General features: G+C 50.3%; 1 protein-coding gene across 1 annotated transcript; it reads right to left on the bottom strand.

Moving 5' to 3' along the window:
- Positions 1 to 9,826: 9,826 nt before the first annotated feature.
- Positions 9,827 to 11,761, bottom strand: LOC123130856 (1-aminocyclopropane-1-carboxylate oxidase homolog 4). The gene is made up of 2 exons (XM_044550651.1): positions 10,899 to 11,761; positions 9,827 to 10,366 (listed from the first exon to the last, which is right to left on the bottom strand). The coding sequence occupies exons 1-2, from the start codon at positions 11,730 to 11,732 to the stop codon at positions 10,112 to 10,114; spliced, it is 1,089 nt and encodes a 362-aa protein (XP_044406586.1). The 5' UTR covers positions 11,733 to 11,761; the 3' UTR covers positions 9,827 to 10,111.
- Positions 11,762 to 12,669: the final 908 nt, after the last annotated feature.

Here is a 12,669-nt window from a genome sequence, read left to right as displayed (position 1 = left end):
GAAAATGATGTGATTGACTTGACCCATTCCGTTAGCTTAGCACTTGATCGTTTAGTTTGTTGCTATTGCTTTCTTCATGACTTATACATGTACCTATGACTATGAGATTATGCAACTCCCGTTTACCAGAGGAACACTTTGTGTGCCACCAAACGTCACAACGTAACTGGGTGATTATAAAGGTGCTCTACAGGTGTCTCCGAAGGTACTTGTTGAGTTGGCGTATTTCGAGATTAGGATTTGTCACTCCGATTGTCGGAGAGTGATACGTCTCCAACGTATCTATAATTTTTGATTGCTCCATGCTATATTATCTACTGTTTTGGGCAATATTGGGCTTTATTATCCACTTTTATATTATTTTTGGAACTAACCTACTAACCGGAGGCCCAACCCAGATTTGTTGTTTTATGCCTATTTCAGTGTTTCGAAGAAAAGGAATATCAAACGGAGTCGAAACGGAACGAAATCAACTGGAGAAGTTATTTTTGAAAGGAAAGCAACCAGATAGAATTGGACTCTACGTCAGAAGATACGGGAGCTGGCCACGAGGGTGGGGGCGTGCCCACCCCCCTAGGGCACGCCCCCTGCCTCGTGGGGCCCCCGAAGCTCCACCGACGTACCCCTTGCACCCATATAGACCTACGTATCGTAAAAATTCCAGAACAGAGATGAGATCGGGAGTTCCGCCGCCAGAAGCCTTCGTAGCCATCAAAACCAATCTAGACCCGTTCCGGCACCCTGCCGGAGGGGGCAATCCTTCTCCGGTGGCCATCTTCATCATCCCGGTGCTCTCCATGACGAGGAGGTAGTAGTTCTCCCTCGGGGCCGAGGGTATGTATCAGTAGCTATGTGTTTGATCTCTCCCTCTCGTGTTCTTGATTTGGCACGATCTTGATGTATCACGAGCTTTGCTATTATAGTTGGATCTTATGTTTCTCCTCCCCCTCTACTCTCTTGTAATGAATTGAGTTTCCCCTTTGAAGTTATCTTATCGAATTGAGTCTTTAAAGATTTGAGAACACTTGATGTATATCTTGCCGTGCGTATCTGTGGTGACAATGGGATACCACGTGATTCACTTGATGTATGTTTTGGTGATCAACTTGCGGGTTCCGCCCATGAACCTATGCATAGGGGTTGGCACACGTTTTCGTCGTGATTCTCCGGTAGAAACTTTGGGCACTCTTTGAGGTCCTTTGTGTTGGTTGGATAGATGAATCTGAGATTGTGTGATGCATATCATATAATCATACCCACGGATACTTGAGGTGGCATTGGAGTATCTAGGTGACATTAGGGTTTTGGTTGATTTGTGTCTTAAGGTGTTATTCTAGTACGAACTCTAGGGCTGTTTGTGACACCTATAGGAATAGCCCAACGGATTGATTGGAAAGAATAACTTTGAGGTGGTTTCGTACCCTACCATAATCTCTTCGTTCGTTCTCCGCTATTAGTGACTTTGGAGTGACTCTTTGTTGCATGTTGAGGGATAGTTATGTGATCCAATTATGTTAGTATTGTTGAGGGAACTTACACTAGCGAAAGTATGAACCCTAGGCCTTGTTTCCTAGCATTGCAATACCGTTTACGCTCACTTTTATCATTAATTACCTTGCTGTTTTTATAATTTCAGATTACAAATACCTTTATCTACCATCCATATACCACTTGTATCACCATCTCTTCGCCGAACTAGTGCACCTATACAATTTACCATTGTATTGGTTGTGTTGGGGACACAAGAGACTCTTTGTTATTTGGTTGCAGGGTTGCTTGAGAGAGACCATCTTCATCCTACGCCTCCTATGGATTGATAAACCTTAGGTCATCCACTTGAGGGAAATTTGCTATTGTCCTACAAACCTCTGCACTTGGAGGCCCAACAACGTCTACAAGAAGAAGGTTGTGTAGTAGACATCAGAGAGGTATCTCTGGGCCCTCTCGGTAATGCACATCACTTAAGCCTTGCAAGCATTGCAACTAATGAGTTAGTTGCAGGATGATGTATTACGGAACGAGTAAAGAGACTTGTCGGTAACGAGATTGAACTAGGTATTGAGATACCGACGATCGAATCTCAGGCAAGTAACATACCGATGACAAAGGGAACAATGTATATTGTTATGCGGTCAGACCGATAAAGATCTTCGTAGAATATGTGGGAGCCAATATGAGCATCCAGGTTCCGCTATTGGTTATTGACCGAAGACGTGTCTTGGTCATGTCTACATAGTTCTCGAACCCGTAGGGTCCGCACGCTTAGCGTTACGATGACAGTTATATTATGAGATTATATGTTTTGATGTACCGAAGGTTGTTTGGAGTCCTAGATGTGATCACGGACATGACGAGGAGTCTCGAAATGGTCGAGACATGAAGATTGATATATTGGAAGCCTATGTTTGGATATCGAAAGTGTTTCGGGTGAAATCGGGATTTTACCGGAGTACCGGGAGGTTACCGGAACCCCCCGGGGACTTAATGGGCCTTATTGGGCCTTGGTGGAAGAGAGAGGAGGCGACCAGGGCAAGGGCCGCGCCCCCTCCCCGCTAGCCCGAATAGGAGAAGGAGAGGGGGGCGACACCCCCCTTCCTTCTTCTCCCCCACCTCTTTCCCCTCTCTCTCCTAGTCCAACAAGGAAAAGGGGGGAGTCCTACTCCCAGTAGGAGTAGGACTCCTCCTGGCGTGCCCTCTCCCTTGGCTGGCCGCACCCCCCTTGCTCCTTTATATACGAGGGCAGGGGGGCACCCCAGAGAAAAAACAACAATTGATCGTTTGATCTTTTAGCCGTGTGCGGTGCCCCCTCCACCATAGTCCACCTCGATAATACTATAGCGGTGCTTAGGCGAAGCCCTGCATCGGTAGAACATCAACATCGTCACCACCCCGTCGTGCTGACGAAACTCTCCCTCAACACTCGGCTGGATCAGAGTTTGAGGGACGTCATCAGGCTGAACGTGTGCTGAACTCGGAGGTGCCGTACGTTCGGTACTTGATCGGTCGGATCGTGAAGACGCACGACTACATCAACCGCGTTGTGCTAACGCTTCCGCTTTCGGTCTACGAGGGTACATGGACAACACTCTCCCCTCTTGTTGCTATGCATCACCATGATCTTGCGTGCGCATAGGAATTTTTTGAAATTACTACGTTCCCCAACATATCCGGTAGTGCGATTGGGCGTGATCCGCAGCCCCTAGAGCACGAAGTCTAGCTCCTCAACCCAGTGCTTGTCTGATTCTTTCAACGATCGCACTAGTCTAGGCTTAATGCCGCTCATAACAAGACCATTAGCTTGTTCGACTTGACCGTTTGTTTGTGGATGATAGACGAGGCGTAATCGGGCTTAATGCCCAATTTATCACACCAGGATTTCACTTCATCGGCTGTGAAATTGGAGCCATTATCAGTGATGATGTTGTGTGGGACACCATAACGGTGCACGACACCGGATATAAAGTCTATCACCGGTCCAGCTTCAGCCGTTTTCACTGGTTTGGCCTCTATCTATTTGGTGAATTTATCTACCATGACTAGCAGATATTTTTTCTTATGGCTTCCTCCTTTAAGCGGCCCTACCATATCAAGCCCCCAGACCACAAAAGGCCAAGTAATGGGGATTGTTTGTAAAGTTGTAGGCGACATATGGCTTTCATTAGCGAAGAGCTGGCATCCCACACAACGTTGGACCAGTTCATGTGCATCTGCTCGGGCCGTCGGCCAAAAGAAACCTACACGGAAGGCCTTACTTTCAAGGGCCCGAGCCGCAGCGTGGTGACCATCGAGATCAGCATGGATTTCAGCCAGGAGCTGTCGTCCCTCTTCTTCGGAGATACATCTTTGAAGGACTCCGGTAGCACTTTTCTTGTAGAGCTCTCCGTCATGGACCTTGTAGGCTTTTGAGCACCGAACAATGCAGCGAGCCTCATTCTGGTCCTCAGGGAGCTCTCGCCTATTAAGGTAGGACAAGAAGGGTTCGGTCCATGGGGCAATTACTTCCATTATTAGATGGGTCAACGGTGTTATTTCGGTGGCTGAGCCCTCGATGATATCGGTATTGTGTTTGGAATCTGGGGATATAATCGGATTCGGACTAGTGTTGCCGCTCTCATCCTCCCAGACCACGGATGGCTTGAAGAGCCTTTCCAAAAATATGTTAGGCGGGACGGGGTCACGCTTGGCGCCCATGCAAGCAAGGACATCCACCGCTTGATTGCTTTCTCGAGCCACATGATGAAACTCGAGTCCCTCGAACCGAGCTGATATTTTGAGTACGCCATTGCGATAGGCCGCCATCTTCGGATCCTTGGCGTCGAAGTCTCCATTTATTTGGGATATTGCAAGATTTGAATCCCCGCGCACCTCCAGGTGTTGTATGCCCATGGAGGTAGCCATCCGATGACCGTGCAACAAGGCCTCGTATTCAGCTGCATTGTTGGAGTCTGTGTATAATATTTGGAGTATGTACTGGGCTGTATCTCTAGTGGGGGACGTTAAAACGACACCTGCTCCTAAACCGGCCAGCATTTTAGAGCCATCGAAGTGCATGACCCAGTTGGAATATGTACCGTACTCTTTAGGGAGTTCGGCCTCTGTCCATTCGGCGACGAAGTCGGTCAATACTTGGGATTTAATGGCTCGGCGTGGTTTGTATGTTATGTTGAATGGTAGGAGCTCAATAGCCCACTTGGCAATCCGACCCATAGCGTCGCGGTTATTTATTATATCATTGAGTGGTACTTCGAAAGCCACCGTGATCAAACACTCTTGGAAGTAGTGTCGTAGCTTCCGGGATGCCATGAAGACCGCATATGCTATCTTTTGGTAATGAGAGTCCCGGGATTTGCATGGTGTAAGGATAGTGGATACGCAGTATACCGGTTTTTGAAGTGGGAACTTGTGTCCGTCCTCCTCTCGCTCAACGACGAGCACTGCGCTCACCACCTGGTGTGTTGCACAAATGTATAATAACATTGGTTCGCCGATGTTTGGCGCGGCCAGGATTGGGTTGCTCGCTAGAAGAGCCTTTATTTCCTCCAGCCCGGCCGTTGCCGCTTCCGTCCACTCGAAGTGGTCGCTATGTCGGAGAAGGCGATAAAGTGGCAATGCTTTTTCTCCTAGTCTGGAGATAAAGCGGCTTAAATCTGCCACGCATCCGGCTAGTTTTTGGACCTGTTTAAGGTCTGTTGGTGTAGCCAATTGTGATAAAGCTCGGATTTTGGCTGGATTTGCCTCAAATCCTCTATTGGGAACGATGAAGCCCAGTAGTTTTCCGATGGGGACGTCGAAAACACACTTTTCTGGATTGAGCTTGATGTCATATGTCCGGAAGTTGTCGAATGTGAGACGCAGGTCGTCTATTAACGACTCGACGTGCTTAGTCTTGATGACGACATCATCCACATATGCTTCAACTGTCTTGCCGATTTGTTTCTCCAGGCATGTTTGAATCATGCGTTGGTAGGTGGCACCGGCTTTTTTAAGCCCAAAGGGCATAGTGTTGAAGCAGAAAGGCCCGTATGGGGTGATGAATGCAGTTGCGGCTTGATCAGACTCCTTCATTTTGATTTGATGGTATCCGGAGTATGCGTCGAGGAAACACAGTGAGTCGTGCCCTGCAGTAGCATCAATAATCTGATCGATGTGGGGGAGGGGGAAGGGATCCTTAGGGCAAGCCTTATTGAGGTCTTTGAAATCGAAGCACAGGCGCCAGGATTTGTCCTTCTTTGGCACCATCACCAGGTTTGCTAGCCAGTTCGGGTGTTTTATCTCTCTGATGAATCCGACCTCGATTAACTTGGCTAGCTCCTCCCCCATGGCTTGTCGTTTAGGTTCGGAAAAGCGCCACAGTGTTTGCTTGGCCGGCTTATATCCCTTCAATATATTGAGGCTGTGTTCGCCAGCCTGCGTGGGATTCCTGGCATATCATAAGGGTGCCAGGCGAATATGTCCCAGTTCTCGTGCACGAACGTTCGTAGTGCGGCGTCAACCGTTGGGTCCAGCTGTGCCCCGATGGAAGCTGTCTTCTTGGGGTCCGTCGGGTGGACTTGAAATTTGGCTATTTCGTTTGCTGGTTTAAAGGAGGTGGATTTGGGACGCTTATCAAAGATTTCGTCGTCCCTATCCACCGTAGAGCGTAGTGCGGTTAACTCTTCGGCCGCGAGGGCCTCAGACAGTGCCTCGAGGGCCAGGGATGCTATTTTGTTTTCGACACGGAGGGCTATGTCCGGATCACTAACAAGAGTGATAATACCATTGGGCCCGAGCATATTGAGCTTCATATACCCGTAATGAGGTATAGCTTGAAAGCGTGTGAATGCATGTCGCCCCAACAGGGCGTGATATCCACTGTTTAAAGGGACCACTTGGAAGGTTATCTCTTCGAGCCGATAGTTCTCCGGTGTGTCGAATACCACGTCGAGTGTAATTTTCCCTGCACATCGTGCCTCCCGGCTGGGAATGATCCCTCGGAAGGTAATATTACTATGCTCGATGCGGCTCCTATCTATTTCCATTTTATTTAGTGTGTCCTCGTAGATGAGCTTTAGTACGCTGCCGTCGTCCATGAGCACTTTAGTGAGCCGAAAGCCATCCACAATTGGGTTGAGGACCAGGGCGGCTGGTGCCTGGACTGACCGGATTTTTGGTTCGTCACTGGCGTTGAAAGTTATGGCCGTGTCGTTCCAGGGATTTATTGTTGCGACTTGGCAGACGTCAGCAAGGTCGCAGAGTGCCCTCTTGCGCTGATTGTTTGAAGCGAAAGTCTCGAAGACTGTCAATACTCTATGGTCGTCGTATTCCGGGGGGAGTTGCTCCATGGTGTTTTTGGTGAGGATATCCTCGCCGCTCTTGGCCACTTGCCGGAGTATCCAACATGCTCTAAGGTTGTGGGTTGGTGCGGTATCCGGTGTCATGTGTATTTTGCATGGCCTATCGAGCCATCCCTCCAGAACGGTTCCGCGTCCCGCAATGGGTTTAGTTTTCTTTACTATGGGTTCGGGTGCCCCACGAAGGTGCAACCGTTTTGCTCGCCCGAGGGGTTGGGTGGAGACCGGTGGCTCCCAGCGAGCTATTTGAGTTTTCCAGGCGCTTTCCATTGCGCAGTACTTCTGTACTATAGTTGCCAAGTCTGTGAACTATAATACGCGCCGGCGGTTGATGGCATTGGGGATTCCTTCATCCGTGCAATTATTGCAGAATACTGAAATCATGTCCTCGTCGCGGCAATCTTTAATCTTGTTTTTGACAAGGAGGAACCTGGCACAAAAGTGATGGACTGTTTCCTAAGACTGCTGTCGTATGCACGTGAGGTCGCATATATCCGGATGACCGGAATTTCTTGTTGAATATTGCATGTGGTGGGTGTGTGGCTTTAAATCCGAACCCTGGCCCAATTTGGAGTCCGGAGTTTGAGAAGCTTCCGAGCTTATTAGTTCGGGTTCCGGGATGTCCAATGATTTTCCGAGCCCCACACCCGATTCCGGATTCGGAGGGCTTGGAGTGTCGTTCCGCAGACAGGTATCCGGCTCTTCGAGCTCAGAAATCTGAACATAGTTCGTCTTCAGCATAGGGGAAGAATTATTGTTTTGCTCTTCTACGACCGCTATCTAATGGGTGATCGGCAGAGATTTGATTTTTCTCTGATTGGGTTTAAGCCCAATCTGATCATAGTCAGTAGCGACCCCCATGGCGGCGATGCGATCCAGGAGTTCGTTTAAAGACGACCACTCCGCCAGATCCATTTGTCTGAAGTATTCAGAGTCAACACAGAGGCGATTTTCGATGACCCGAGAAGTCATCGTCGCCTTAACGGCCGAACGGGCGGTCATGATAAAGCCGCCCAGCCGGAGGGTTTGGCCTGAGGCCAAAGCTCGTCCGGAGGTGATACTGTCTTTGATAACGAGGCGAGCCATCAACCCTAACTTCAACGTCACAGTGGAACTCTCAATGAGAGCACCAATGTCGGTGTCAAAACCGGCAGATCTCGGGTAGGGGGTCCCGAACTGTGCGTCTAAGGTCGATGGTACCAGGAGGCAGGGGACACGATGTTTTACCCAGGTTCGGGCCCTCTTGATGGAGGTAATACCCTACGCCCTGCTTGATTGATATTGATGAGTATGAGAATTACAAGAGTTGATCTACCACGGGATCGTTGTGGCTAAACCCTAGAAGTCTAACCTGTATGATTGTGATTGTCTCTACTGACTAAATCCTCCGGTTTATATAGACACCGAAGGGGCCTAGGGCTATACAAAGTCGGTTACAGAGAAAGGAAATAGTACATCCGGACGCCTAGCTTGCCTCCCACGCAAAGGAGAGTCCCATCCGGACACGGGAGGAAGTCTTCTATCTTGTATCTTCATGGCCCAATAGTCCGGCCTATGTCACATAGGCCGGACTCCCGAGGACCCCTTAATCCAGGACTCCCTCACCGATCCCGCCAGTGATGATGAGCGGCCGTGTGCGGCGCGATGAGATCGAGCGCCGCCGCCGTCTCCTCCCCGACGACCTCTACTACGACGAGAGGTACGCCCCCGACTCCGTGCTCTAGGACACGTGGCTCCAGGACGAGCACGAGATGCGGCGCGCGTCCTACTTCACCGGCACGGTGTCGGGGCCGCGACAGCCACGTAGGGGGGTGCGTGGGCGTACGCGGGTGCGCGGCCTCACGCCCACGTCGTCGCCTTCCCCGTCTCCGTCACCACCTCCACCTCCTCGCATGACAGCGGAGGAGGAGGCCCGTCTCATGGCGCGTGTCATGGAGGACTCCATGCGCACGCACGATGAGCGCCAATGGGAGGGCCTCAAGGAGATGACGGCCCTCTCCGCGGCCGGCGACGTCGCCATCCCCGAGCTGGAGATGGTGGCGAAGGAGGAGGTGATGGAGGAGCCGCCGGTGGCCGCGTTTCACCCGGGCCTGGTGGGCCAGAACTAGAGCTGGTCGTGCATGGCTCCGGAGATGGCGGCCGCCGTGGGGGGGAGTGGACTGGTGCCCCATGCCGCCGCGGTCACTGCAGCGGGACGCCTCGCCGCGGGAGGAGGTGGTGCAGGCACCTGCCACCTTCCACCGCGCCGCCCCCGTGCACCATGGACCGCCGGCCCACCTGTGGACGCCATCGGACTACGTCGACCTCGTCAGCGACGACGACGACACCGGTGGCCACTGAAGACGGCCACGGCCACGACATCGACGCGCACGGCAGGAGAGCGCGGGCGGCGTTTTTTTATTTTGTTTTTATGTAAATTATGGCACTGGGCCGTTTAAGTGAACCGTGAAACTGGGCCGTTTTATCTACTTTTATTTACTTTTTAAGCATTTTATTTAAGTTTTTTTGTTTTTTTAATCACGTCCACCCCGGACATGATTTAAGGTGCGGCCGCGCGTTGGACGCACCCACGACCCAACAAACAGATGCGGACATGGGTGAACCCATTGCCGCCCCTAAGAGACAAAATCCGGCCAAGCCGGACGTCCGTTTGAGATCGTGCGATGGAGTTGGCCTCATATGCCGAGACCATTCCGCCGCGCCGAGGTTGTTTTTTCTTGTTGGTTCGGTAGTGGTCCATGACGGTTTTACTAATCTAGCAACTAGTATAGTAAGTACTCCCTCCGTTCCAAATTAGTCGTCGCAGAAATGGATGTATGTAGAACTAAAATACAGCTAGATACATCCATTTCTGCGACAAATAATTCAGAACGGATGGAGTAGTAACTACTGTAGAAATTAACATGTGCGTCAAGATGCCGAGTTATCTTTTGCTCTTTTAGGGATGACAGATACAAAAATATGTATAGCAAACTTTCTCAGGCCAGTTGGTCCAGTGATGGTAGCTGCAGAAATAATATACAACATACAGTGTACATTTTGGTCCATTTGATAATTACATGCCTGAAACATGTGATGCTTACACAATGAAAAATAAAACTAGCATTTAATTTGGGATGTACGACTATGGAGAAACAATGAAACAGATAGAAGCATGCACTGTGTAAGGTAGAATAATTGTACCGCAATCTCACAGAACATCACTGGCACTGGGATGGCTACATACTGTAAAACTTACACGTACACAAGCTTAAACATTGTTTGGTGGCGTTTGATTCATCTCACAGTTTGAAGTGCTCAAGTAGAGCTTTGCTAGCAAGGTCTCGTTTGAAGAAGGCCCCCAAAAACTCAGGCATCGCGAAACGCCTGTACTTTGGTGGGTTTTCTGTAGAAACCAGCTCTGGCAATGGCCCATACAAAACTGATTCCCCTCGCTTTCCAGGATTGAAAAAGACAGCAAGTGAAACTCTAGCTTCTTCACCCGAATTCATCACCACCCTGTGTTCGACGCTCTTGTACTTATCATTTGACATTATCTGATGAAAGAATGGTGTAATAATTAATAAACAGATTAGATGCAGTGATGACATTATGAAACTGGTACAAATCCATTATTAATGTGATCCTGAAAGCAATAATCCATTGACTATTCCCGCTTACTATCTACCACTAATAAGACATCATATCCAACTCAAGTGAAATGTTGAGTTGAATCGCGTTGAGCTGTAAAGTACTCCCTCCGTACGTCTAGATACATCTGTTTGAGCGTCAATTTACATGAGACGAAGAAAGTAACAAAATTCAAGCAATGGGTTCAAATTACCATCCTCACGTCAACATAAATTGCCATGAAAAACGTTCGATTTACCATGGCTAAAATTTCAACGTCAGATTTTTAGCATTTCTGAAATTCAAACCATCGCCTTTCCAGTTTTCATAAGAGATGCGCACTCCCAAGTATTTGTCCTCCTGTCCCTAAATCAGATTGAGCTGAATTGGTAGCGTGCGTGCTTTAGATAATTCAAATGTAACTGAACAAAGTTGTTACCGAATCCCTCGACATTATACCTGCAAGAGGTCCCCGACATTGATCACAAGCGCGCCCGGTGCAGGCCTCACGTCCACCCAGAAGCTCTCCCCGTCCCCATTCGTGTGCTTCACCTGCAAACCACCAACGCCATCCTGCTCAAGGACGGTGAGCACGCCGGGGTCGGTGTGCGGGACTAAGCCCATGGTGCGCTCAGGCTCGGGGCACACCGGGTAGTAATGGCAGACCATGAGCTTCCCTTCCAGGCACGAGGTCTCCTCCAGCGCCGCATCCCCGAGCCCGAGCCCCTGTGAGAGCAGCGCCATCACGGCGCGGGCCACCGCGGCGGCGTGCGCTTCCCACTCGATGACTTCAGAGCGGCACACCGACGGTATGCGTTCGGCGTTGGGCGGCGTAGGCCCGAACAACACCTGGACGGTGTCGCGCCAGCTCGCCGCGGGGGACAGGAACAGGTCGACGTTCGAGGAGTAGCTAACCCCGCCCGACAAGGCCCGGCCGTAGTGCGCCGCGCGCTCGGGGGCGGGGAGCTCGTTGAAGGCGCGCACCGCGGTGAGGGCCCTCGCGGGGTGGCCGGAGGGGACAAGGACCTCGTGGTTGACGAGGTGGAAGAAGCCCCAGTCGCGGGCGGCCGCCGCGGCGGCGGCGGCAGCGACGTGCGCGGGGAGGGAAAGGTCAACGACGGGGATGGAGACGCCCGGGGGAGCAAGCTGGACTGAGGCATAGGGGTTGGTGTGGACGAAGAGGTCGGGGACGGTGGAGACGCCGGACTCGACGAGGCCGCGGACGCCGGTGCGGGCCTCGTCGAAGGCCTTGAGGAGGGCCGCGCGGTCGGACTTCGTGGAGGCTGCGGCCATGGTCGTCGCGTTGCGTGCGTCCCGTTGAGTTTGACGAGCGGAGATGATGGAGGCGAGAAGCGGGATCAAGCTCCTTTGACGTGCCCTGAAGCTGACGTGCCCCTAGAGTTTGACCAGCGACACGAATTGGGCCAGACCAAATTATGGCAGCCAGATGGGCCAGAGACCAAGCAGAGACTATCCACTTACGGCCTTCTTTTCTCCAATTTTTTTAAAAAATTCGACGGCCTTCTGATGCAACTGCAAACTAAACAATGCAAAAAACCCCTTAAAAAACTTCATCAACTAGCGAAGAGGATCGAAAATGGTAAAAATATCCAAAACCAAGGAGACAATGGATAATTGCAAACCAAACAATGCAAAGAACCCATAAGAAAAACTTCGTCAACTAATGAAGAGGATCGGAAATGGTAAAAGTTATCCAAAACCAAGTAGACCAATGGATAATTGCAAACCAAAAAATGCAAAGAACCCCTAAATAACTTCATCAATTGATGAAGAAGATCGAAATTCAGAAATGGTATCCAAATCCAGAGAGACCGATGGATCCTGAGGAAAGAGGGGCTCAAATGAGCAAATTTCATCAAGAGGTCTAGACTTCGGTGGGTCAACCAACTAATGGAACCACGTAAGTGAGAACGGAACACTAATTTACTTCTACTAGAAGGGACGGCGTGCTCCGCCACGCCTTCTCGCCGCCTAATTTGTAAGCGATTTTAGGCAGGCTCGACCCGTGAGAAGAAAGTACGGACGAACCCAATAGGAAGAGTCATGGCAGTAAATCCAAAAGTACCAATGAATGACGTATGAATCGCTTAAAAAAACCAATGACGCAGGAAGAACGGTTCCACAAACAGATGATGCATAGGTGGAAATGGATCGGCAATAAGCAACGTGTGATCAATCCAACCCAATGTGCATATCTACTATGAATAGG

Source organism: Triticum aestivum, chromosome 6A, assembly GCF_018294505.1.
Source record: "Triticum aestivum cultivar Chinese Spring chromosome 6A, IWGSC CS RefSeq v2.1, whole genome shotgun sequence".
Taxonomy (NCBI): Eukaryota; Viridiplantae; Streptophyta; class Magnoliopsida; order Poales; family Poaceae; genus Triticum; species Triticum aestivum.
Note: the sequence above shows the minus strand (reverse complement) of the source record. Positions and strands in the feature narration are given on the sequence as shown.